The sequence below is a fragment of the Marmota marmota genome, unplaced genomic scaffold (genome assembly GCF_001458135.2).
Source record: "Marmota marmota marmota unplaced genomic scaffold, marMar, whole genome shotgun sequence".
Lineage (NCBI taxonomy): Eukaryota > Metazoa > Chordata > Mammalia > Rodentia > Sciuridae > Marmota > Marmota marmota.
Window position 1 is genome coordinate 17,598,548 of NW_026000019.1, and position 27,915 is coordinate 17,626,462.

The 27,915-nt window shown below is 41.7% G+C and overlaps 1 protein-coding gene across 14 annotated transcripts in view; it reads right to left on the reverse strand.

Moving 5' to 3' along the window:
• Positions 1 to 6,696: 6,696 nt before the first annotated feature.
• Positions 6,697 to 27,915, reverse strand: part of Rabgap1l (RAB GTPase activating protein 1 like) — a 592,157-nt gene continuing 570,938 nt past the window's right edge. For all 14 annotated transcript variants that reach the window (XM_048810001.1, XM_048810002.1, XM_048810004.1 and 11 more), the window contains 5 exons: positions 24,004 to 24,108; positions 20,939 to 21,022; positions 17,094 to 17,165; positions 12,873 to 13,070; positions 6,697 to 11,936 (listed from right to left, as the gene is read on the reverse strand). In XM_048810001.1, the coding sequence (XP_048665958.1) occupies positions 11,784 to 11,936; positions 12,873 to 13,070; positions 17,094 to 17,165; positions 20,939 to 21,022; positions 24,004 to 24,108 (612 nt within the window). In that variant the 3' untranslated portion in view covers positions 6,697 to 11,783. The remainder of the gene's footprint in view (positions 11,937 to 12,872; positions 13,071 to 17,093; positions 17,166 to 20,938; positions 21,023 to 24,003; positions 24,109 to 27,915) is intronic.

Here is a 27,915-nt window from a genome sequence, read left to right on the forward strand (position 1 = left end):
GAGCCCGGCCCCGCCCGCCGGCGAGCGCCTAGCAACGCTCAACTCTCGCGATCTAAGCGGCAGCTCCCGAAGAGTAATGTCTCTCCCCCTCCGCCCAAGCAGTCTGGTGTGTTTTGCTTTGACTATGTCTGCTCTGGCTACGCCGTCGCAGCTCAGAACCGCTATTTTAACCCCGCCCCGGAAATGACGTAAATACTCGGGGTCCAGGTCGGAAGCTAGCTGGCGAGTGGACTCCGCCCCCACCCTCTCCCTTTCCAGGACACCCAGCCAGCCATTTTGTCTAAGGCTAGTGTGAGAAACTGCCAGAAAAGGACACAAGAAAGGACACAAAAGGAAGAAGGAGCAACCTAGTTATATTAAGATAAACATGTTAAGGATGGAAGATTCCTGAAAGGAACAGCTCGATTCTCTGGATTTTGGCGCGCTGGAAACGTCACACGGCTAGTCTGACGTGGTGGCGTCATCCCGGGCTGCGGCTGCCTTGGCCACCTGACAGGGCCTGAGGGCGCTACCCCGGGTTAGGGCAGCTGACGAAATGCGCCCCCTGTGGCTGCAGTGTCGGCCCCGCCTTCCTAGGCGAGCTGTGGGAGCACGCTTTTTCGGTGCCGTAGCCCGTGTACTGACCATCCCGCGAGTCTAGTGCGCCCCCGCATGAGGCATGAGCAGGCCTGTAGACCCTCAGGAAACGGGGAGTCGCCTCTCTCGGAGCCAAGTTCCGCCCCTCTCAGCAGGGCCCGGGGAAACTGGGTGTTCACAGGGTGTTAATTTCCGGCAACATCAAGACGTCAGCAATACAATCGAAAACGGTACCCTTGAGAGGTCAGGTAGCCCGCAGTCCGCTGCCCAGGGGGCCCAGGGGGCGATTAGAATCAGCAACCCGAGAAGGACAAAAGGCTGGGAAAGCGCAGGCCGACCCGGACGGTCGGGAGAAATCGCAAGAGCAGAACAAATAGTCACAAGGCTCGGGTCCAGTTTCTCTCCACAGGGACAGGAAGGGAAAGAAGCCAGACCAGGGTTCACATTGTTTAGTTCCATTTAAATGACGTTTCAAACTAGCAAGCCTGTGTGTAGCCTGATGCATTCACAATGAGGATCCACTTTCTTGTAGTCGGGAGGACAGTGACAGAAAGGAACCACCAGGGGGCTTTTGCGGTTCGACTAAGGTTTCTAAATTAGGATTGTAGGCGTGCACACTTCATAGACTTCACTGGGCTGCATGTCAATTTAAGCCTTGCTTTTGCAAGTTATACTTGAGGCCCAGGAGGAAATTTTCCAAGGTGATAAATGTCACAAACTGGACGGGAGGATCAAAATATGTCAGGAATCAAAGGACTTCTTACCACTGCCTCTGAGCTATCACCACCCCCTTTTTCTGCAGGATTTGAACGCTGGTGTTTTCGTTACTCTTTCCACCCACTGGGTTTGCTCTCATCTCCAAGTTTACAGTGTGCTTTCTCTGCCTGGAATGCTCTCCAGATCTTCACTCTGTTGAGGTCTCTTTAAAGTGTCAATTGAGGGGCTTTTCTAGACTGCATTAATTCACTCAGAGAAGCAAAATTAGTAGGATAGAGAATGAAATAAAAAATAAGGAATTGGCTGGCTTACATAATTGTGAGAATTGGCTAAGCAAGTCCAAAAATCTGGAGACCAGGCTAAAACAGACGATTACAGGCAGGCTGTGCCCTATGAGAACTGGTTGAAGCTTTTATCTGCAGGAAGTCGGGAAGGGACAAACAGGAACCAGGTGGAACTCCATTGAAGTGAAGAAGGGGATTCACCCCTGCTTTTAAAACCTTTCAACTCAGCAAATCAGGTCCCCCTGGATCATCCAGGGTATCTCTCTTACTCAGAGTGAATTGATTATAGCTTTAATTACACATGCAAAATGTCTTTTCAGCAACATTTAGTGTTTGAGTAACTGGTGAGTGTAGGCCAGCCAAGTTTACAAATCAAAAACCACTATACCAACCATCCTACCAGTTTCATCCCAACAGCCTATCTCCCTCCATCCTCCTACCCTGCTGTTCCTTATAATACTTTTTACCACCTGAAATTTGATTATCCTCTATTATAACAGTTCTCAGTTGAGGGCAATTGTGGATATTTTGCTCACTCTTCCGCACCCCATACATTTCACAAGAGTATGGAGATATATTTGGTAGTCACTCTTTGGGAAATATAATTGGCTTTTAGTAGGTAGAGGCCAGTGAATGAGGATGAAATAATAGATAGTAAAATGCCCAGGCTGTCAGGATAATGGGCCCCATTCAACCTGCACCACCAAGGCCTATTTCAAATGTAAAAGACTTGAGGCTTACCTGTGGGAATACCTCTGGCCAACTCCTTTGCCCCAGAGGTGGAGAACTGAAGGTGGAGGTGAACCCAGATGGAAGTTACAGGAAGGAGGAGGGTTACAGAAAGGATGGAAGTGAACCCCATGGTAGCCAGGATGGCTTTTCTAAACCTATTTTACATAGTTTTTGCTCCATGCCCAGAACCATATATAAAGTTCTAGGTTGCACACCAAAGTTGGTTTTCCTATCAGGCCCCCTCCAGCATGGTAGGAGTTTTCTCTCTTCTTGCTTCAATAAATCCTACTCTGTTTACTCTTCTCTCTGGTGATTGTGGAGTTCATTCTTCAAAATTTACAAGACAAGAACCCAGAGGAAATTGGTGAAGCAAGAATTTAATCTCATCTCAAAACTTTGGTTTCACCGGGGATACTACTAAACATCCTATAATGTATAGGACGCCCCTTCCCATCATCTAACCCATAAAACCAGTGGTGCTGAGATTAAGCACTGCTCTAGGCTTTAAGCTCCACTCAGGAAGATTTTCTTTGTTCTCATTTTCACTTAGTCTCACTTAGAGAGTGGCAAAGTAGGCAATCATCAAGTACAGCTTTAATTAATAGACCAGCTAAACTATTTTTAACACACTTGTGAATGATTCATATCAAGGAAACTTGGTGAAGGATGTGGACAATAGGCTTCCGGGAACTTCCTTATTTCCCTACCTGCTCTTCTGTCCCACCCTAAATGAGCCTGCCAACCTGTGAGTTGGGATTAATTTAAACTCTCAGAAGCCTGTTTTCCTATGTCTAAATGAGGACCAGAATACCTAATAACAGAGTTTGGGAATTAAGTTCAAGATAGCACAGTTAAATTCAAGATTTAGGGGCTGGGGCTGGGGTTCAGTGGTGGAGTGCTCGCCTAGCACATGTGAGGCCCTGGGTTTGATCCTCAGCACCACATAAAAATAAGCAAAGGTATTGTGTTCAACTATAAAAAAAATTCAAGATGTAACATAGTTCCTTAAAAAATACATATGTAGGGCTGGGGATGTGGCTCAAGTGTAACACGCTCGCCTGGCATGTGCGGGGCACTGGGTTCGATCCTCAGCACCACATAAAAATAAAATAAAGATGTTGTGTCCACCGAAAATTGAAAAATAAATATTAAAAAATAAAAAAATACATATGTACATATAAGCTATAAATATTAACTCAGGTTTTAATTCTATTATCTTTATCCATGACTGTGCCTTAGAACCTGCCCACTTCTTATTTTTTTTGGTGCTGGGGATCGAACCCAGGGCCTTGTGCATGTGAGGCAAGCACTAGAAGCTGCCCACTTCTTAACCCTAAAAGCCCATGTTCTGAAGGCACTTGTTTTTCTAGCACTGTATTCCCTAATTACTACCACATTAATACTGCATTTCTTTGCAGTCTCCATTTTTTCACTTTCTGTTGGCCTGTCAGGAGATCATCAATTTTATCCACAATCCTGGGCCATTTCCGGGTTCCTTGTCATTCTAGTACACCTCTCCAGCCACACTCCCCATCTGCTTTAATTTCCCCTGAACAAGGCTTGTGCTGCTTCTCATCCTCCTATATCTTTTCCTTTTGTCAGCATTTAAAACAGCTTGAGGGCTGGGGATGTGGCTCAAGCGGTAGCGCGCTCGCCTGGCATGCGTGTGGCCTCAGCACTACATACAAACAAAGATGTTGTGTCCGCCGAAAACTAAAAAATAAATATTAAGAATTCTCTCTCTCTCTTTAAAAAAAATAAATAAATAAAACAGCTTGAATCTCCCATGCTTCTTAGTCTAAAAAACAAACTCCATTTGGCTTCTTTACCTCTACCAAGGAAGAGACTCAGCTCCTTGCAGGGCTGCCATTCTGAGTAATTGGGCACAAATTACTCAGGTCAGTAGCCAGGAAAAACAAAACAAAAAACCCTATGTGTCCGCAGATAAAACCAAGTGATGACAGAAACCACCACCACCACACATATCAAGATTATGTTTCAACTTCTAGTCTCCCATAAAGGAAACCGCTGCTCTACACCTACCTGTAAAATTAGCCTCCCTACAATCAATGAAACAAACCGTTTGAAATGCTGATGTTCGAAAACATTTAACAGTAATGTGAGAATTGCTTTTTCCCACCATGAACAAATTCTTGACTCTTTGGAATTGTCTTATGCAAATATAAAACATGGGACAAATATTTTATTAAACTTACTAGTGAAAGGAAAGTGAGGAACTGAGACAGGTGAGCGAGAAGTGAAAGACGGAGACCAGGCAGAGATACACCAGGCAGAGTTTATTTGCCAGAGCTTACAAACAAAGGCCATCTCTCCATAGACAGAGAGAGGCAACACAGGCTTGGGGTGGAAGATTTTTATGGGGGAGGCTCAGGGATTACAGAGCCAGGTAGGTCCTAATGTGGGCAGGTAAGGTTGGGTTGGTATGAGGGAGTGGCAAGCCTTTCTCAGAAAGGCCCTTGGGCGGGAAAGCAAAACTTTTTCTTAAGATGCTGGCTGTCATTTAAGATGGCCATCCTGATACTGAGCAAGGACCTTACAATTAGTTGATGAGGAAATCAGAAAGAAGTGAAAACTATTTCAAGGTGTAAGGTCCTTGCTTAGCCTCTGGGTGGCCATCCTAACAGCCACGATTTTCCTGCCCAAGGGCATATTACCACTCCCTCATACAGCTCACCTTTAACCACTGCATTCTTTCCCACCCAAGGATGCACTAACCCCATCCTTAGTCACCCACGTGAGGGCCCACCTAGCTCTAATCCTTGAGCCTCCCCCATAAAAGCCCCAGAACTCAAGCCTAAGTTGCCTCTCTGTTTTAAACTCTCTGCTGTGTATCTCTGTCTGGTCTCCATCTTTCATTTCTGGCTCCTGCTTTCTCACCTTCCTTTCACAAGGTGTATTTGAATAGCTGGGTATACATAGGCAAATTAACAGTGGAATATTAGTGTAAGGTTGCAAGGTTAGATAAAAACTGGTTAATAATGTATCACAAAGTAAAAAATTCATAACCTTCAGAGTTATTCATTTCACTGATATTTATAGTCCTATTGGACAAGTCTATAAATTAACATAGATTAAGTGTATGACCTTTAATCAATAGTAAAAAGTGAGAACAAAATGCTATCCTCCAGTCCTTGATTTGATATTGAAAGATGTCACTCACCTTTTTGCCTTGTTTCCAAGTTTTAGGTAATTTTCCTTTCAAAATGAAATCCTTCTCCTTATTCATCCCACTGTAATCAGTCGTCCCCCACCCCCTCACTTACTGTCAATGTCAAGCCCACTCATGACCTCCTGCAAAACTCAATGGATTTTTTTTCTGAATAATTTCAACTATTGTACTTATGTAAAATTTCTCATTGTTTAAAAATGCCACACATGGTTTAAACAAACAAAAGATTCCTGTGGTCTAGAATGAGCCATAAGCTGCAATTTTACAAGCTGTAATATTTTTAATACATTCTGGATTTAGAGGAGCTGGCCAACTTCTTGGCTTTCAATTAGGTTCCATGGACTCCCAGGGCAAAATACAATGCAGAATAGACACTACTGGGCTCTCTCTGCACATTGCCTCCATTTTAGAGAGAACCTTTGGACTTACATTTTGAACCATGCAATACTACCTGCCTTGCTATATACCTTGAAAGACTGGCTAATCCCAGATCAGGTGACTGCTGCTAGTCAGATTTCTCTAAGAATTTAGGATTAAGAAACAGATAGCTAGTCCAGCTATGCTTGTCATTTGAAGGAAGGACATGTAATTTGGTAGTTGTGCACTTAGAAGCACAGAATGCTTGTTTTCAGAGAGAAGAATAAAGCAGATAAGCATCATCTGGGAAGACAAGCAGAAGAGGGACTGTAGAGTTGGTTGCTTGGGTGGATTCCAGATGGCATTCCAGTTTTTTGTCCTAGAATCCCTTTATGCACAGTGGTTTGGTTTTGGGACCCCTGATATAGAAACTTTAGATTTTCTTGTAATTAATTGCCCCTGGAAATTAATACTAATTAATAATTATTGAGAGGGTTTCTATTACTCACAATTAAGAAACCTTAATAGAGGGCTGGAGATATAGCTCAGTTGGTAGAGTGCATGCACAAGGCCCTGGGTTTGATCCCCAGCTCACACACACACACACACACACACACACACACACACACACACACACACACACACAAAGAAACTTTAATAGAGAGGAGGGTGGGATAGTTGGCAATAGTGCTCTACAGGACAGCATTCTGCAGGGTATGTCCTGGAACAAACTGCTCTTTCTAAGTTGACCGCAGCCTGGCTTCAGATAAGAAGTGTTATATCAACACTAACTTCAAATGGATCAGGATAAAAACAACATGAAAAAACATTAGAGACATATGGACTTCAAACAAATGTTTATTACTGCTTAATGGGGCCAAATGGGCAACACAATGCATTGAAAATATCACTGACTCACAAAACAGTCACCTTGCTACCTTCTTGGTTGCAGTTGTTTATTTCACAAGGCTTCATTCACACATGAAAACAAGATACTACTCCAATTCAAGTTCATGACAATTATAAAAGTAAACATTTGTTGGGACAATGTACAATAAATTGCACTTTCCTTAACAAGCATTACATTTACATTTATAGTGTACTATACATAATACATGGAATTATGGAAACATCTAATTGGTCATTGTTTATAGAGGAAGAGGCTAATAACTAATTTTTTTAGTCAATTAGCACTGTTCACACTTAAGTCATTTATTATATAACCTGCTTTCATTACAGATGCTGTGGGCAAAATCACAAGTTTCATAAAAATAGATAATATAGAATTTCTACTACCTCCTCAGCAAGGGGAAGGTAGGAGTTGGAAAGAAGGGGGGGGGTCTGATGGAGAAACTTCTCCTCTCATTTGAACTGAGTATCCATGCATTATGCAAAATACCAAAAATAGAGAAACTGATGCAAAAGGCTATTGGGACATCTTGGATTCTGGGACCATCTCCAGCTTTGTTCTTGTGCTTTCATGATACCAGAGTCTTTTGATGCATTTATATTCTCACAATTCAGTTTCCTTTATCTTATTCCATATATAATATATAATTATTAAAAGTTACATTTAATGGAAAAGATTTTACATGTTAACCAACTGTCAATGGAAAAGGAAAGTAACTTAAAATGTTCATTATCTTCTCTGATTAATTTTTCTTAAACTTTTCAGAACTAAGGATAAGCCAGGGACTGGGTAAGGAGAATGGGATAGACAGATGAAGATATTTTTATAGCAGGTAGCAAATTCATTTGGAGATAAGCTTGACATGGGTCTTTTAGATGGAAAGTGAGAAAGATACACCAGACAGCTGTTTGCAGTCACTAAGATCCCACAAACATCCACTTTTTTCCTTACTGTAAAAATTAGCATCGGTCACATGGCAGTCCTCATTTTGGTAGACCCTGACAGTCAGGGAAGTTGCTAAGATGAAGAAGGACCTGGCCTGTATTACATAGAAGAAATAAAGAGTTGGGGAATGTTTTCATGCTGGTGACTAGCAGCATGGTGACTTAGGAGTTTTATACTTTGTAGCTGGAAAACTGGCCACTCCCTGGCCTTGCGGTCTTGATCACATGTCTTGAAATCTCAATATGTATTAGATGAATGGTATCTAACTACACAGAAGAGGCAGGGATACTCCAGTTAAAATTCCACCAATTTCTCTCTCACACACACATAAATCTAGCAGTGTTCAAATCATACAATTCATCCTCTCATTTGTAACTGAAGTAAGAGAATCAGAGTTATTTTAGAGTGTTTTAAAGGGTAAATTATATAATACAATCATCTTGCTAAGTAATTAAAAGTGTTCTTTCCCAGAAGATAAAATAAGTATTTTTTTTTCTCTTAAAGGAGTCCTAAAAATCAGACAGCCACCTTAGTGTTTAATGCACAGAGTTGGTAAGACAGTAGACTGATTTCAACTAAAAGAAAGTTCAATCCATCACAGTAGTTATTATATATAATTCTTATCCTAGGTGACTGACTCCTTTAAGGATCTAACTCTAATCTCCTATACCTTAACCTTTTATTATCTCAGTTTACTCACCACAGCTAGGAAATGAAGTCACTAATTATTAACTAGAAAATATCTGAAGAATGTGTAGTAGAGGTTGGAGAAAAATAAATATGAATACAGAGTAGGAAAGAATGAACCTTTTCTTATAAACAAAACAATAAATACCATTAAATATCCCAACGTCAGTATAAAGGTTGCTTTTCTACTTTACCAGGAAAATTTTAAGAAAGCCAGTGAAGAAGAAATCATCATCAATTAATAGCTAGAAGAGAGAAAGAGAAATTCATTGTATGGCAAGGTAGGTCACAGCCTGTATAGTGTCTCTATCAGTGTTTCTGATAGGTTCTCATGTCCAAAACATTAGGTAACTAGGATTTCTTAGCATCAAATTCTATGTACCCAAATATAACCAAATTGTGACATGGCTGCTGGCAAACATGCACTACATAATTAAAAAACCAGCTTGGTTTCTTTCAGCTTTAAAGAATGTGTTAAATAAGATTCTTAAGATATGAAAGCTAATGAACTAAATTATTGAGTTGAATTTTATTCACATTCTTCTACAGAATTTAATAAAAAGAGAAATGATCATTTTTCAAATGTTGCAAATACTGGATTTTTGCAAGAATGTTTTATACAAAGTACAGCCTAAGAAAGGATGAGAATTATTACACTATTTGAGAATGTCCTATATATTTGGCTGCTTTGTAAAGGGAATTCAAAAGAAAAGTTATAGTTCTCAAACAATACACTGTAAAGGACATGTGGTATGCAGTATTGCTATAACATATTTTATGAACAATCATATCACATACCAAAAATTTTAATTTTTCTTTCCCATCACCCGGTCACCCCCTCACCCCTGTAATGGGAATCAAACCCTGGGCCTCATGCTAGGCAAGCACTCTGCCACTGAGCTTACTGCCCCCCCACCCCCCAGCCCTTTATTTTTTGTTTAAAGATAGGGTCTCACCAGGTTGCCAAAGCTGGCCTCAAACCTGCCATCCTCCTGCCTCAGTCTCCCAAGTGGTTGGTATGTGTCACTATGCCTGGCCATTTCTAATCTTCACTATTGCTACTAATTCAAAGGCATTGCAGTGAGGGTCATCTCAGACTTGCCACACCAATATGCATACCCAGTTTGATGTGGGGCTGTAAAAGAAGAAAACTGTGTATTGACCTTATAATCCTTTATAAGAATTAAGGCTAGAAAGACAAATTTACCAAACTTTTGGAATGCATGCTCCTGGTGATTCTGTTCAAAGACTAAAAGGAACAGGACTAAAAACTGAACCAGGTCCACAGACAAGGACTTGACTTAAAGCCTTCTACTTCTCCTGTGACATTTAAGAAAAATTATGCAACTTGGTATTCTGTGGAATGTATTTATTTCTGGAAGCTAAAAAGAGCTTGTTGTTACTATGAAGTTCACGACATAAGAGTATCTGCAATTTGGCTAGCCATTTGCAAAGGCAACTTGTATAGGGCTTCCTGGAACCAAGCATAAAGTACCACATCAGCTAACAGACTCCACTAATGATTTACAGAGACAGGTGCCAAGATGAAATTTTTTAGCCATTATATTTTAGAAAAAAAACATATATATATATTAGCTTATCTAATCCACCACGTAGGGGATTTTAAAGTCAACAGACACTTGGAATGCTGAGTTATTTTTCTTTTTGGTAAAAAGAAATGAATTTTAGAATAAAAGACATCAGAACAATAACAACAAAAAGAGTTCCAAAGAAAAATATTATTTGACAAGTGTCATGGATACCAAACATAACAGTTTTATGTTGCAGATGATAGAAACAGATGAAGGGGATTTCACTTTTTAGAATTCAAATATCATTCTAGAGGAAAGGATCTGTGGTGAGCAGCTTGTAGTGCATCCTCCTAGGATTGAGAAGGTTCTTATTTGATTCTAACTTTCAAGAGTTGTGTTCCTTATAACTGCAATATATGGCACAGAAGAGAACCACTCTGGCACTACAAAGTTTAAGATCCTTTAAAAACAACATATCCAACAAAGAAGCCAAGGATGAATATCAGTAAACATTACTGTACATAGCTGACAGTAGTTTTGTTGGTGTGAAAGGATCAGATATCTCCAAAATAGCTTAGAAAATGGGAAAATTAGTTTTGCCCTTACCAAAGAATTTCTTGCAAGGACTATTTATATAGGTATGTTAAATATAATTTTAAAAAATATTTCCACCAATTTTAAACAATAGCCTTATCTTTTGTTAGATAAGTATTTCTATAAAGATTTCATATTCAATCAAAAATGTTATAAATGCATTTGTATCTCTTCATCTACAGGTACCAAGGGCACATACTAGGGAGCTACAGCAGTGAAGAAATGTTTCCTAACATTAACTAAGGTGATGAAGCTGACCTCGATTTCTATTTCAACACTATGTCCTCTAACAAAATTACAGAATATTAGTGTTTCCTTAGCAACTATGTCAACACCAAATGAAAGAACTCTGTTGCTGGTTCTGTACTTCACTATAAGCACAGCAACTGAACCTGGGCTTTTCTCGAACTCTCCGGTGAAGGTTCCCTAAGTGCAACTCACAATAGCCACCCTTGACTGGACACTTGCCAGAAGTCTCATCTGTGTTCATACCTAGCCACACTAGGAACATGCAAGTCCCTTGTGGATTTTTGAAAGGATCTGCTAGAACACCAGAGCCAAAATGATTTTACTCCACATTTGTCAAAATCTCAGTTCACTCACTGAGTTTGCATTCTCAATAGCCCATCCATTCCACAGTTCTTGGCACTTCAGAAAATGAAACATGAAAGAAAATGAAAATAAACCAATTACCTTTGGGGACTTTTCAACCCCTGGTCTGTTCTTGCATTAGGCAGGAATATCGCTCCCTGGTTTTAGAATGAAACCTGACGGTGGTCATGACTGGCCCCACAGTGTGCTTTATTTGAATAAATCCTGAAAAGCTAAAGAGGTTTAGGTTTCAATTTTTTTCCCTGTGACAAAGATCTTCCTGTCACGTCAACCTTGGAATGACAGATGATTCCATTTTTGTAGGATAAAATTATTAGGAGTAATTAATTAGTTCTAAATAAAAAGCACTTAGTTCTGAATTACTTATTTCCAACTAAACTTCAGGCATATAAAATAATGTGTAATAGTAGGATGGATCAGAACATGGCTTCCCAGGAAGAAGCTGGGCAGTAGGTATCTAACATAAATCGGGTCAATTTAAATAACATCCCTTTGAAAAGTGTCATACAGGAAAGAATGAGAGCTACTGAAGGATTCTGGCTTGCTTTCTGGCCTCCTTTACTTTCCTTCAAAGGGACACCAGGAAGACGGCTCCCGGGTTTCCCTTGCTTTGATCGTTGTGCTCTTGTGCTAGGGTGAGGCTGGAGCTATGTGCTCTCCTTAGGCGGCTGGGTGGCCTGAGGCGGCTGCAGTGGCTGGGTGCTCGTGGCCGTTTTGATAGAGTTCAGGGTTTTGCTAAACCAAGAGTTTTTTGCAGCTTGGATTTCATTCATAAGGGCCCCTCTCTGATGTTCAAGTTCCTAATTAAAGAAAGAAAATCATCTGAGTATTAAATGAAGAGTGCAGTTTTTTTTTGTTTTTTTTTTTTTGTAATCCCCAGGTCTATGTAGCCAAACTATTCTTCCCTCAAATCCAGGAAAAATTTAATCAGCTTCTTAATGGAAAGAAAAAGTTTCAAGCTAGAAGAGTTTCTACTGAAAATCAAATCTGTCCTTTCTCTGAACTGTGAAAAGAAACCTTGTTATATTCTTTCTTTTCCCCTCTGCCCTTAGGTCCAAATTTAGGTTTAGGATGCAACCCCAGATAACATGTTTAAAATCACAAATAAATACAAACATTAGGACAGAAAGAATTTATACTACTAGCATAAGCAGAATGAGTTCCATTTCCAAAAACATGGCCTTTGTCCCTGAGAACATACAGGGTCCAGAGTAGAGACATCCTTAGCAGAGGACCCTAATGTGACACAGATTGGTGCCACATAGGCATGGGAGGGGGGTTAGGATCACTGGTAAAAAGGAAATGGGGAAGAGTCCATCAGAACTCACACTCTTTTTCTAATCATGTTATTTTCTAACATGGAGTGAGAAAATGGCAAAATCAAGATAAAAAGAAGCTCGAAAGAAAAGAAGGGGTATGAGCCAATGTTAGGGGCTGGCGGAGAGACTTGGCTTTCATTTTCACGATCAGCTTCTAAAGTGACCAAATTCATTGTGACAGGACATGAGCAAGAGATCTAATGATAAACTGGAAAATTGTGTTCATTACAAAAAGTTCCTTTAGATTATGTGTTTGCTTATATCAGTGTGTAAAGATACATGGCACACAATGTGATCATGTAGGACACATCAGTGGGTAGAACTCATCTGCAACGCATCCAGTGACAGCTCGTGATTCTGACTTAGCACCTGAGCCCCTGCCTGTGATTCTTCCCTGTTGATCTTTTACCAACCAACCTGGATTTTGCACTTAGCCTCTACCAGCTGCAGTTTGGTTTGTGCCAGTTCCAGCTCCATCTCCCTCAGCTGCTTCTTGAGCGAGTCCTTCTCGTCATCTGCTTCAATTCCTTGATCCTCCCTGCTGATGGCTGCTGGTTTCAAAGTGCCCTCCTTGCTGAAAATGTCACTGCAGTGTTTGCATGCCATCATTTTACCCTGAAATAACCAAAAGTGATAATCAACATCAAAATGTATTTCATAGCCAGATCACTTCCTGAAATAATATATGATTTCTTAAAGTCACTGCCCATGGCCAGCAGATGCAGTGTCATCTCAGATAACATATATTTACACACACACACACACACACACACACACACACACCACAACCAAAATGGTTACACTCAGTACCAAATCCAGCTATTCAAAACAGGTGTTCCGTTTACAGTTCTGAGGATCAAAACTTGGACTCTGTGTGGACCAGGCAAGCACTCTAGTACTGAGCTACCTCCCCATCTTCCATTCTTTTTCTTTAAATAGCTGTAGGAAGACTCTAGGAGTATCACAGTCTTCGAAAATCTGCCCTAGAAATTTTGTGCTGCCATTACTGTTATTAAGTGCCAAGCCCCATACCATATACTCTACCTGTAGTATTTAATTTAATTCTAGAGCAACTAACTATATGAAGAGGAACAATTCTCAGCCCCATTTTAATACCTATAGAACTCATTAGCATTTAAGTAACTTGTGTATAGCATGCCCAGGACGGTCATTATAACTAACCTAAATCTACCCTCACAATAAAGTAAATGTCCTACTGTTTGGCTTTAAGCAAAGATGACCATCATTGTTTAAGTTGATAAAAATAACTCTACTATATGCCTAAGTTGCCAATCAAGTACACTCCACTGAATGACAGCAGTCTTTCCAAAGTTAACAGTGCTGTGTTTTCCTGAATTACTTCAATAAAATTCAGAAATAAAGATATTACATACTATTTCTATTTTTATGTCCTACTGTTACGACAAGCTCATTGATTTAAGTTTTCCAATCCAGGTAAGCAGTTGTACTGGATTGAACCAAATGAAGGAATAGACTGGTGTCACAAAAGGGAGGACAACATTTTTGTAGAGAAAACACCACATGCAAAGCTGCAACATCCTGAGGGAATGTCCAGGAATGTGCAAGGGCCAAAGCTGAGTGTAACGGTGAGAGGTAAGACGTAGGTGAGCATTCTCTGTGGCCAGGTTGTAAAGGTCCTGATTTTACCCACAGGAAATGTGTCTCTTGGCTGCACCACGCCCTTTGCCACATGCTGAGCAGCAACAAGCTCCCTGGAGCTGGGGTCCCACGGGCCACCCATCTGTCCTTCTTCCTCAGGAACAGAACCCTGATTTTATTTGAGCTGGCAATGGGTCCTGATAAATGGTGGCATTTCTCAAATTCCCTTGAAGCTAGGTGTGACTGGAAACTAAGTTCTGATTCTCAAACAGAAGTGTGACATGGAACTTCTGAGAAGGCTGCTCAGAGAGCACACCCCCACTGCAGCAAGGCCCTTATATCCTTGTAGAATCAAATTCTGCCATGGGGTGTGAATGTGAAGCAGAAGCTCCAGGTGACAGGTGTGGCTTGTAGGTGATCTGAGGGTGGGTGCCCACGTAGAGGATATGGTCACTAATGACCACCAAGGATCCACCTTTCTAGTCCTTGACCACTTTTACTTAACACAATCACTACCTTTTGTGTGTAAGCCAATGTCGGGGGCCTGTCTGTGGTCCAGAACTGACACGCATCGTGATATGGCCAAACTTATACTTGGGTGTGCTCACTCTGATTACAGTGGAAAGGATGAACTGGAGTGGTGGTAGTGATCAAGAGGGTTGTTATAGGAAGCCGGACAAACCAGACGCTAACACATCATGCCAAATGAGGTGAAGAAGAAGCACCCTAGAGAAAGGGGAGGTAGAACAGTCTAAGAATGTGGGCTTGAGTCTGATGCCCTGGGTTCAAGTCCTGGTACCACATACCAGCAGTATAATCTCAATCAAAAAGAATCACTTGTTTGGGGCCTCATCATTAGTAAAAACAAATTGTGCCTATTTTCTAGGGTAGTTATGGGGCTAAGTGGATAATACACAGAAAGTATCAGAACAGTGTGCGCAGTAAGGACCAATGAGGTTGTTCTTTATTATGGCTAACTCAGGTTCACCTTCCTCTCCTGGAACATCATGCCTTCATTAGGTAGTCTTACCTACTTATCCAAAATTGTTCTCTGTTGCTTCATAATCAGTTTCCTTAATAAGACATTAAAACACTCTTGAGTTTTCCCTCACGTTTCTGAACCTCTCTCCAACTGAATTCTAACCACCCTGTTTAAATCCACCCTTCTCCATAAAGCTTCCTTTGGTCTGCAGTTCTTATGCATCTGCTTTCCCCACAATTCCGATCGTTGGTGTAATCCAACTCAGCACACTTGACCTGTTTTCCAAACATTCCATGTGTGTAAGTATATAACTTGTCTTACAGGAAAATTCTATGCTCCTGTTTCTGTGTAATTTCTGTAATGAAATGGTGGCCTAATACCTGTGCACAGAGAGATGCTCAATACAATCTTTACTGAGTGACCAGTGTAAATCCTTGTTTCATTTTTATTTCCATAAGGACTGAAGTTCAAGATAGCTGGCCCTTTTATGGCAAGACACTTTATCAACAATCTGTCAGTAGGCCTATAACAAATAACAATAAATACTAAGTAGAAGGAATAAAAAAAGACCAGAAAGGGAAGATATGACTCCCAAATTTTAACAGGTTTGGAGAGAGAGACCACCAACCCTTTACTTACCAACAATCTCAGATGGATATTTTGTAACATAAAATAAGAGAAAAAAGTTTCTGAAAATATCAGAATGAGGCTTTCCAAATTTTAACTTAAAAATATTATTGTGGGGCTGGGGATGTGGCTCAACGGTAACGTGCTCGCCTGGCATGCTCGGGGCGCTGGGTTCGATCCTCAACACCACATAAAAATAAAATACCGATGTTGTGTCCACCAAAAACTAAAAATAAATATTAAAAAATTCTCTCTCTCNCCCAAAAAAAAAAAAAAAAAAAAATTATCGTAGCCAAGTAGGAATCTAAGCACTTTGTATACATTATCTAATTCAATCTTCAAAATGGTCTTATGAGGTCGGCAATGTTATCTCTATTTTACAGAAGACAAAATGAAGATTAGAAAGGCAAATAACTTTTCAAAGTTGTTAAACTATATGCTAAATTGCCAAGAACACATTTGCTAGTATGACTTGAATATATTCAAATAGGAGCATGTCAGATTTCTGGGACAGTGGGGAGGGCGGGTAGCACTCGCCTGTAATCTTAGCTACTTGGGCAGCTGAGGGAGGAGGATTTTAAGTTCAAGGCCAACCTCAGCAACTTAGTGAGACCCTGTCTCAAAACAAAAAATAAAAGGGGGCTGGGCATATTGTTCAGTGGTACAACGCTTGCCTAGCAAGGCAAAGTACAGTCCTGGTATGATCAGCAGTAAGTCCATTTTCTGAAGAATAAGCAATCACTTTTTTTCAAAGAGAGCCATAACATGAGTTCTTCCACCAGGGGGCAACATAAAAATAAATGCTACTGTTTTTTTTTTTAAACAAACCACTAAAAATTTGGTTGAGGGGCTGGGATTGTGGCTCAGCGGTAGAGCGCTCTCCTAGTACGGGTGGGACTTGAGTTCGATCCTCAGCACCACATAAATATAAAGGCATTGTGTTGTGTCCATCTACACCAAAAAAAAAAAAAAATTTTTTTTGGTTGAAGAATGAGTCAGTTATGAACATGTTTTCCAGCCGAATTCTATAGTGTCACAGTGCTCACTGTTCAAGAGAGTGACAGGATGATCCTACTGAGTCCCAAACTGAAGCTGCACCATTCAGACACAGGTGGGCTGCTGAGGACTCCCAGGCCCCACCTTATACCAAAGCCACACGGCTCAGGGGCCTCTAGTGACAGTGGTCAAACCATATTTCCCTTTCTGGTACCAGCTTCTGCCTTCCTGTAAGATTTATGGAGCATCACCTGTCACCTGGTCAAGAAGACAGCTGTACCCCAGGTCAAAGAGAGATACACTACTCTTCACATGTTGAAATCCTTTAATACCAAATGGGGAAGGCAGACTTTCAGGTACGTGCAAGACCAAGTGTGGAGCAGAGATGGTCCCGGAACTGGCTCCCTGCTTACCTTCACAGCTTCCAGCTCCTCCTTGCTGGCTGCTTGCTGTTTCTCCAGCCGGGTACTTAACTGGGAACAGATCTAAGGCAAATAAAAGAGGCTCTTTACTAGATACGCCTGCAGTGACCACATGCACACATCTGCTTAGCAACCCATAAAGGCCTTGAGCAGATCTGCTCCTAGAAGAAATCTTGCAAATGAGCAGCCCTGCAAATGCTGGTCACTTTTGAAACAAGCAACAGAAGCCTGGGCATCTCCTACGGAGACTCTGTCTTCATCCACAGAAACAAGACACTGGCGTAGATTGGGTTTCTTGCTATCACTAGCTTTCTGTGATGAGTTCCAATGAATTTTTGGCCTTGCTGAGTATCTACTTTGTACAAATTGATGGAAAGAATTTTGAACCAGAAACAGCTCCTACAGCTCCCATCCAGCCACAGAAAAAGTCTCTTTCCAATCACTAGTTTCCTTAAGTAGCAGCAGAGTGAATAAAAGTTAAAATTATTAGAAAATGAAACTGATTAAAATAAAACTCTGATCAAGAGTTTGGGAAACAGCACAGAAATTAAAAGCTTCAGAGCCAGTGCGGTGGTCCATGACTATAATCCCAGTGATTTGGGAGCCTTGGCTTTAGCGAGGCACTAAGCAACTTAGTGAGACCCTGTCTCCAAATAAAATGAAAAGCTTCAATACTGGAGTCGAACTGTGAGTTTAAAGCCCATCCAGCTCTACTACTTATATCTAGTACTCCTTGGCAAACTCATTCATCTTTCTAAGACTTAGTTCCCTTGTGACTGCACAGTACTGTGCTGTAATAACAAGTGAGAAAGATGCATGTGAAGGGCTCAGTACTACATGGCATCTGACCAATACAAAGCACCTGTGGAGTAAAACCCATTATTAATTCTGAAATAAGGTGCCGATAAGTACCAAGAACAAGTAGAAATAAGTGCTTTCAAAGGAGAAAATTTCTGCTTAAAAAAATGCATCCACTCATTGACTAAAATAAAAATCTTTAAAAAAATGGATAAAAATAAATTAAAAAAATAAAAAGCAAACAATAAAATAGAAAAATGGATGAGAAACAGGGGATGTCAAATTTTAAAGAAGAAATTAGAATAGAAACATGTCTGATCTATTTCTCATCAAAAGACATTAAAAAAAAATCTCATTACTAAAAAGTAGCTCAAGGCCAAGTCTTGCTTGTTGAGTTAAGCTTCCAATTTCTCCAGGTCTAAACCTGGCAAATAATTCATAGACTGTATTTAAACTGATGTTAAAAAGAAGGGTCTGCTGGGCACAGTGGCACACACCTGTAATACCAGCAACTGGGTAGGCTAAGGCAGGAGAATTGAAAGCTGGAGGCCAGCATGGGCAACTTGGTGAGACCCTGTCTCAAAACAAAAGATAAAAAGGGCTGGGGATGCAGCTCAGTGGCAGAGCACTTGCCTAGCATATGCCAGGGCCTGGTTTAATCTCCAGCAGCACATGCACACAGATAAAGAAGGGATTTCCCTGCTCATTTGTGCAAACCATCTCCCCTTTTATGTAAACCAAAGCATTCAGAAATAGAATTAGTAACAGCCAGTTCCCACTACAGAATGCATTCATTATGTTTTATATCCTAATCGTCTTTGAGGAGATGGGTCTGTTGGCTTTTACATTATGGATTCTTACCAGGGAATGTAAAGTCCAGGGCCAAGGATTACTGTTTGAAGAGTGTGGTAGGCTGTGGCCACCTGTGGTGTCACATGGGCATGAGGTAATGCATTTGCAGTGATGGTGAGTTTTGCAGCCATGGTCTTAAATGCTCCTTGCATTAGTTCATATCTAACCACCATGTCTTAGTTACCCAAAGTCAAAGTGCCTGGATGCCTTCCAGGTTTTCCCTTGTCTAGCAGAAAAAAAGGGTGGGGGGCTATATTTGACATCTCCCTCTTCTGTTTTCAGTATTGCTTATTTTAGTTCAGGGCCCAATTTTTCCTATTTCTCCCTATTTCTTCTCACTTTGTGACATTAGCCTCTCATGGTCTGTGTCCTTGCCTGTAGATCTCTCCCTTTGGTTCCACATTCCTCACTGGGTCAGAGTAGTGCCAATACGTATCCCTGAGCATGCCATTTTCCTGCTTAAAAATTCCTACTACAACAACAACAAAAACTAGACAGCTATGCCCAACCTGAAGACCGTCCTGGATCTGGGCCCCAGCAAAGTGATGCTTCTCTTCTGTACTCGAATCTCTTACCACATAAAACGTTTTCTGTGTTCACTAGCCTACCTCTGTGCCTTCCATTTCCCTCTTCCCACCATTTGCACCCCATCCTCACTGTCTCCACATATCCAACTCTCACGCAGCCTTGAAGCCACTCAAGCTATCCCAGCTCTGGAAGGGCCTCCTCATTGCCCACAGGGACAAAGTTCCTTTCCTCTTATTCTTGCTTAGGTCTGACCTCCCTATGACAAAATAAGCTTCTAGGAGAGAGATTAGATTAATTCATCTTGGGCCCCCTGAATTATTAAGCCTCACAAGTAGCAAGCATTAAATAAGCACATTATTATAAAGGAGAGTAAGAATGCTCTGAAATCTTATTTCTAAGAAATGTTTCATGCATATGAGGAAACCTTATGAAAAGAAGTTCATGATATATGAAGCAGACCAAAGCTACTTCCAAGAAACAGAATAAACAGTACAGCCATCCTGTTTATATACATTATAAATTTTTTATGTAGCAATTTATTTATATAGCAATGCTACATACTCAACATTATAGAGATTTGTAGGTGGCAAGATTGAGGGAGGTTTGTTTTCTTTGTGCTTTATTACATTTCCCCAACTTTCTACAAAAACATAAATTTCACTTATAGACAAAAACAAAAACATCAAGCCAGGCATGGTGGCACATGCCTGTAATCCCAGTAGCTCAGGAGGCTGAGACAGGAGAATCGCGAGTTCAAAGGCAGCCTCAGCAAAGGCAAGGTGCTAAGCAACTCAGTGAGACCCTGTCTCTAATGAAAATACAAAATAGGGATGGGGATGTGGCTCAGTGGTCAAGTGTCCCTGAGTTCAATCCCTGGTATAAAAAATAAAAAAAAAACCCATCAAAACCAAACTAAAACAGTATGCATTAGATTTCAACATCCTTTGTGAGACAGATGATCTCAGGGAAACCCTTGGATCTGAAGGCAGCGCATGGTATTTAATTAATTCTGGAAACCTGGAATGTGAGGAGCCAACTCAGGTTTCTCAGAACTGAGAGGGCCCTTGCCATGTCCAGCCAAAAGGAGAAACAGCAAGATGTACCTGGAGTAGAATGAGAAGCGTTCTGGGGCTACCCTGGTGACAGGAGAGAGAGATTTTCAAGGAGAGCAAGCTCTCTGTTAAAAAGAGAATTTTAAGGTGCATAGTAGAAAGCCTCCCACTAGTGGGGGCCTGCACTGGGTCAGGCCACGTAGCCACAGTGCAAAAAAAAAAAAAAAAAGGGCCTCATTCGGTTCTTTGATTGCAAAGGATACACTGATCCCCTAGCTGTTGCCATTTGATACAATCACTAAACTTTGCAAAGTGGCAAATGTCCCCAGTGAGATCTATTGTCAATTAGCTTCTCAGTAAGGCAGAAGCTGGATCCCAATGGCAATTATGGTTCCAAACAGTGTTAAACAACCAATGGTTTGTTTGTCAATTAAACCTCCCATGTTACCAGCCAACAGGTCCAACCACTGCCTGTTTTAGGAGAGCGTGAGGCACAGATTTAATAAATTGGAAAACTGTTCTGGAAACTCTAAAAACAAACAAAACAAAACACAAAAGTAAAAGGCAATCACTTTTACAACAACAAAATCCACAGTGGCACAATACCTGTTTATACTCAGCAATGATGGCTGTGGTCTTCTTTATCTCATACTCTGCCTTCTCTAGTTGTTTCCTGAATACTTCTTTTAGCTAGAAAGGAAGGAGAAATAGCAGGATTCAGCAAAAATCTTAATAAATTTCTTAAGACACCTACATTCATGTCTTCTTGGTTCACGGTCAGAGACAATGGTAACAATCACGGCTATGCACATTTTCCTCACTGAAGCTGCATCTCAATAATCTGAAAACCCGGGCTGGGGATGTGGCTCAAGTGGTAGCACGCTCGCCTGGCATGCGTGCGGCCCGGGTTCGATCCTCAGCACCACATACAAACAAAGATGTTGTGTCCGCCAAAAGCTAAAAAAATAAATAAATATTAAAAAATTCTCTCTCTCTCTCTTTAAAAAAAAATAATAATCTGAAAACCCAAGCATCTCCAGAGACACAGAGATCTTTCTTTTCCGTAAAGACAAGACACATGAGCCATGCTGTTATAAAGCTGCTTATGCTCACTGCCTGCCTGGTAAGCATATTGCCTCTAAGTGTCCACTTAGACACCGTCTTCATTTTAAGTGTAAACTAAAATATATCCAGGCATGCTAAATTTTCCACTATTGATACTATGTTATAATTAAGGAGAAAAACTTTGGGCCTTGTGTTAACAGTCCCCTCCGTCATTGCTCCCTCTCCGAAAGCAGGGTCAAGAGGTTCTGGAGTCGGGAAGAGATGAGATGAGACTCTAGGGAGGGTCAGGGGATTCTGGTCATGAGTTCAGGAGGAGCACAAGCTATACAACCCACAGGTGCTGACTAAGGTCGCTGAAGAGCTAAATGACCAATGTCATACTCAAAACCACAGTTTTTGTTTTGTTTTATTTTGGTTTTTTTTTTTGCTTTTGTTTTTGGCTTTGGGGATGGAACCCAGGGCACTTAACCACTGAGCTAAACCTGCCCTTTTTTGAGAGTGACTCACTAAGTTGCTAAGTTTGTCCTTGAACTTGAGATCCTCCTGCCTCAGCCTCCCAAATTGCTGGGATTGCAGGTGTACACCACTGTGTCCGGCAACAACCACAGTATTTTGATAGCCCAGAGGCTGTAGAATTCTGGTACAGAGGAAGACTGAGTGATGAAAAAATTCAGGTGCCACCAGATAAAAAAGAAAGAATTCAATTCTGACAAGTTGGCCAAATAAACAACAAAAAACAACTCTGGTTGGTCCTAAGTACATAATCAGAATAAAGGGACGAACCCTGGAGAGAAGAATCCCATTTTATTTTCCTGGCACTGGGGACTGAGCCCACGGTTTCATGCTTGCTGCAGGGCAAGCCTTTCACCTATGAGTCACAGCCACAGATCTTTTTTATTTTTTATTTTGAGACAGGGTCTCACTAAGTTGCCCGGACTGGCCACATACTTGCATCCTCCTGCCTCAGTCCCCCAAGTACCTGGGATTATAGGTATGTGCCACCATGCCCAGCCCCCAAAGTATTCATAGGGAATATTCTACACTTGCTAATTCATAAATTAATAATTTACAATTGGATTCTATCATTAGAAGATTTCTGAATTTCTTCATATTTGTTACATTCTAAAATCCTAAAAACAACTTGTAAGTTATACTGCTTCAAATGCAGCTGTTTATAGAAGTCTATTCTCTATTTTGCATAACGTTGGACATAAACAATAACCTCCCCTTCCTGTAATAAGGCCACACTGACTTTAGATGACTCAGGCAGCTCAGAGGCTTGGAGCAAGTTTTTCTAAGCCGTAGCTTCCTCGGGTGACAAATAAGAGTAAGGTACACGGTACAAGTACCATCATCACAATAACCAAGACAGGGTGAAGGGAAGACACCATGAAGCATCTGGCTTTGCTCTGGCCACACGTAGGCTCTTGCCCCTCCGCTGGGCTGCTGTGTGTCGCAGAGCCACGGGGCAGGCAGAGTGTGGGTTAATTCATTTGCCAATAGTGTCTTCTTCCCTGAAAGTACTAAAGGGGTCAAAGAAAGCCAGAGGTAGAGAAGAAAACAAAACACATCAGGAGGCCTGGAGAATCTATCAGCCCTCAAAGTTTTTTGAGGAAGTTTTTTAAAAAAGAAAAAACTTGGACCACACTAAATGCCAAAGACTCATTTTAACATATTCCAGCAGGGGAAAAAACGTCACAGAATATGTTTTATAAATCCTGGAAGGTGCGAAATGGCACATCTCTCTATGTGTAACTTTTTTCTGGATAAAAGTCTTTCAAAGGATTTCTATTCTGTTTTATGTTTAGCACTAACTATTAATACCTTAGAATGAAATTCACTAATCATGATTTAAGAAATTTCCTCACTATATAAGGTAGTTACATCAAGCAAGCTCTGGGCGGTGGACTTCAGTCATTTGTGAAGACACTCTACCAGGTAATCTAGTCCTCCGCCGCTGGCTGGGCCCACGGGGGAGGCAACGGTGGGCGGCCTCTGGGCCTAGGGAAGCAGGAAGCTCCAGCTCCAAGCAGAGGTCCCTCACCCTCACCTGGGCCTGCACTCCTCCTCCACATGGAGACCGCCACTCACCTGCTCCTGGCTCCCACAAACAGCACAGGGCACCAGCTTCAACGCCGGCTCCCAGAGGGCTTTTACGTTCCCCCAGCGGTTAGGACCCAGAGCTCTGCTGGGAATGTTGAGGCTCCCTTTTCTAAGGCATGAGTCAGAGGAGTTAGGGGGACTGAGGTAGAGGTCTGTAGCAGTCCCAGCAGAGGCCACAGTGGCTTTCGGTGTGACAATGCCATAAAGTGCTTCCCAAGAGTTGATGATTTTGGAGGCAGGACATGAAACTTCCCCACTGTCAGAGCTCTTGGATCATAGCTGCAAGTTACTAAACTCAACACTCCTTCGAGATGTCTCAGTAAAGGCACATTCCTGAAAGCTATTGAGAGCAGAAATGCTGCCTCCTCTTCCAATACCCTCAGCACACTTCAACTTCACCCCGACTTAGAATAAATGTCACTTTTTTTTTTTTTTTTTTTTTTACAATATTCGTAACTCCCTGCCAATCTACCGTGTGCAGAAAAGCCTGTGAACACCTTTACCTGGGCAGTCTCTTCCTCCTGCTTCCTCTTCTCCTCCTCAGTCTCCACCAGCTTCTGCTTGGTCAAGAGGAGCTCCTTATTCAACACATCTGCCTTGTCCTCTGCCTGCAAGTCAGGGCACATCACAGCCATAAAGAAGGCGAATATACGCACACATACCTTCTCCACACCCTGTCCCCAGGTATTTCTCTACAGCTACCTCAAGTCCTTCCTCTCTTCCCAGCTCACTGCAGGGTTGTGGCGGGGGCTGCTTTCTCTGACCATCTACGTGCCAGGTACTTGGTACACATTATTCCTAATTCTCACAACAACACCTTTACAGCTAATGACAGTGAGATTTGGCTAGACCAAATATATTGTCTGGGGTCACACATCTAAAATGACAGTTATGATCTGAATTCAGATTTGAATGACATTCTCTTTCCACACCCTTCTCCCTCATTCTCAGATGTCATGACAGCATTCGCGGTGCTTCCAAATGGCAGTGCATGGGGAGGATTCAGAAAAGGCAAGTGGACAGGCGGGTCCACAGACAGCAATCAAGGCCAGGCTTGAGGTTAACTGGCCCACAAGCCGCTCAGACTGGTCAGTCAGTATAGCAGGGAGAAATTAAAACCAAAACCCAAGATAGAGAGAGTCGAGTGGGAAACCAAAGCAGAAACCAGACTCCAGGCTGTTTCCAGGGTGCCAGGACGTGCCTGGTGAGAGCAGGCTGGTTCTACCTGGGTCACAGAGCCCTCTGGGGTGTGTGTGTAACTGAGGGGACACTGTCTTATTTATACGCCAGGACCCCCGACCTCATCCCCAGGTTCCAGCCACACATTTGCACAGCACTGAAGTGTGACCTGAGACCCACCCTATTCACTGCCATCTGGACCGGCCCCCTGTCCACGCCTCTCCAGTCTCCCTGATAGCATGTTAGGACAGCTCCATGTGCGATGCGCATCTTGCCCACTGCACTCTAACTCCAGGAGGAACCATGTCTCCTCTGCTCTTCACTATTTCCCCAGCACCACACCCACACGGGGACAGGGGCAGGTTTTCCCCCAAGTCCTCAGTGAATAAATGAATGTTCCCTAAGTCCCTGCAGAAGCAGCCTGTGGGCAGCGGGCCACAGGATGAGTCCGGCAGAAAGACTCCCGAGGCAGAGGAGAGGCAGCTATGTGAAGAAGCCATCCCTGGCTGACAGCAGCCAAAGGTTGTCCAAGAATCATGCAAACTGGCCAGGTGGCTTCTGACTTTGTTTGCCATATCTCCCCCACGTCCAGATGGCCAGGCCAGCACAGTCTGCTGGATACTGGCAGAGAGCGCAGCCCTGCTTCTCTGTGCTTGCTGCCACCTAGGTCCAGAGCCTCCTGGCTCAGTGGTAATAACTCTTGCTTCCAGAGCATTTGGAACTATTGGGTAGTGAAGGTGGAAAAGACTCTATCGCCCTCTAACCCCAGCCCGCTGGTTCAAGGTCTACCGCAGCAGGAGTAGGCAATGCCACCTTAACTTCAGTAGCACGCTTCTTGAATCCTGCAGTATATCCAGCTGTTTTTAGTTTTGGAAACCTCTATAAGAAAAGGGGAAAAACACTTCCCTGAGGAACTCTTTTTAGAAACACTTGAACACTCATGTTGAAGCCCTATTAGTTTTATTTACACATTTTCTGTTGAACAGTCCCCATTAGGTGTAGCTCAGGCCTCCCTACTCTGACTGTAGCAACAGTCATGGGTGCTAAGTGAAGAGGAGTCTCACAGTTTCCTAGGAAGCCGCAGCCAAAGCTTCTCCTTAGTGCTGAATAATAAAGAACAACTGTGCTCATCAAAATAGGATCAGATCTGAAATAACCTAAGTTTCCTCTAAAAGCAGGCTTCTGGATCTTTAAACATCCAGCTGCTCCACCTCAAGGTATCTCTCATGTCAAGTGAAAATAATACTAAACAGATAGTTATGTAAATTCTATTTTTGAACCCAAATTATAAAACGTTCCTTATAATTTGACAGTGGGACTGAGTGGAACTCCATCATTTTTAAGTCTTCTAATCACATGTGTATGTCTTAAGATGTCTTACTGATGCTGAGAGCTCAGACTGCAACCAAGGCTCCTGTGACATCAACCTACAGGCAAAACAAGCTCTGCCCTGTGTGGCGAGGTTGTGAACCCACTGCCCTATTGAGGAAAGCTTTGGTCAAAATCAGGGATGAGGAGCTTTCGGAAATCAGCCAGGCAGTTGTTCCATTTAAGAGAAAACAAGTACTTATCACCTACAGCTTCTGGTCTAAGAACTCCAGTTAGAAAGAGCTCAGTCTTCAGTGCGAAGGTACCAATTCTCTCTCTCCTTTTTGTTCCCTGAGAACAGGGAAGGGCAGGGAGGGCCTGAGAGCAGGTAGCATCAGAAATTGAAATGGAGATGTCTTTTTCATTACTAATCTCAGAAATTCTTATTTAAGGAGTCGGAGAGAGATCTTCCTGTCAAAGGAAAACTGACCAGCCTTTGGTGCCTGGTGCCCTGGAGGGTAAAGCCATGACTACAACAATAAGGGTGAAGAATGCTTGGTTTAGAGAAAGTACCTAATAACCTAGGAGTGTGTGTTTATTTCCCATATTGTCTCAGGTACAATCTGCTTTCATGTCTACTACCAAGTTTTGCTGTTTGGGTTGAGAGAAGTGATTTTGGTAAGCTGGGACTCCAAAGAAGGGGGAAGGAGGTGAGGCCTGGTGTCATTCTCAGGTGATGGTGCCCTTCTGTGAGGACCAAGGGCAGGACACCTGAATTGTAGGGATGGCTGTTGGATAGGCACATAAACCTCTGCTGGGGCAGAAACTGCAAATTCAGAGGTTAGGAGGAGATAAGCATAAAAGAGCAGTTTTATCTTTCATTTAGATAATTGGCTTCAAAAGGCAGGATCCAGATATTACTACTTTTCTGAAAGAGGGAGTCAAGAGAGAAGAAAAAAGGGAGAAGAGGAAGGAATGCTGGAGTCCTTCCTTTAGGGATAGATGTGGTGCCCACACGAGGCAGCCAAGTATTCGATTATGTCAGGAGTGTCCATAAGAGCAGCCATTTCAGACTGACCCACAAAAAGATTCTCTTGGAGGTGAACTGACTTTTAAAATAACATTTATCTGATGATTAAAGCTATGTATATTATTTTCCTACATAACACCCATATCCCATTGCACAGTGTTTTTCCGATCCCTTTGGTTCAAAAATTATTCCAAAAAGATACAGATATACTATATCTCCCCCAATACTGAACATGCATTTTATTTCTACTTTTTATTCTTCTAAGTTACACTGCAGTAAACAACAATCTAAATCTCTACTTTTTATCATAGCTTTCCAAGTTCGAGTATAATTAGATCAATTTCCTCATTTTTAAATAGTGGACCTAAAATACTTGCTTCATGGGCTCATTAAAACGAGTAAATGAGATAATGCTTATAAATCGCTACATATAGTGGTTAGCACATACTAGGTACTCAGTACAAAATCAATTTTATAAAAGGGATAAAAATAGGAAAGGAAGAAGTCAAATTATCACTGTTTGCAGATAATATGATCCTATTCTTAGAAGACACAAAAAAACCTAGAGCTAATAAACAAATTCAGCAAAATAGGAGGTTATGAAAATCAACATTAAAAAATCCATGGTTTTTCCATGAACCAACAATGAATCTGCTGAGAAATAAATCAGGAAAGCAATTCCATTCACAATAGCCTCAAAAAAAAAAAACAAAAAAAAAACCTAGGAATAAATCTAACAAAAAGGTGAAAGAACTCCACAATTAAAACTATAGAACTTTGAAGAAAGAAATTGAAGAAGACCTCAGAAGATGAAAAGACCTTCCATGTTCATGGACAGGCAGAATTAATATTATTAAAATGTCCATACTACCAAAATCAATACACAGATTCAATGCAA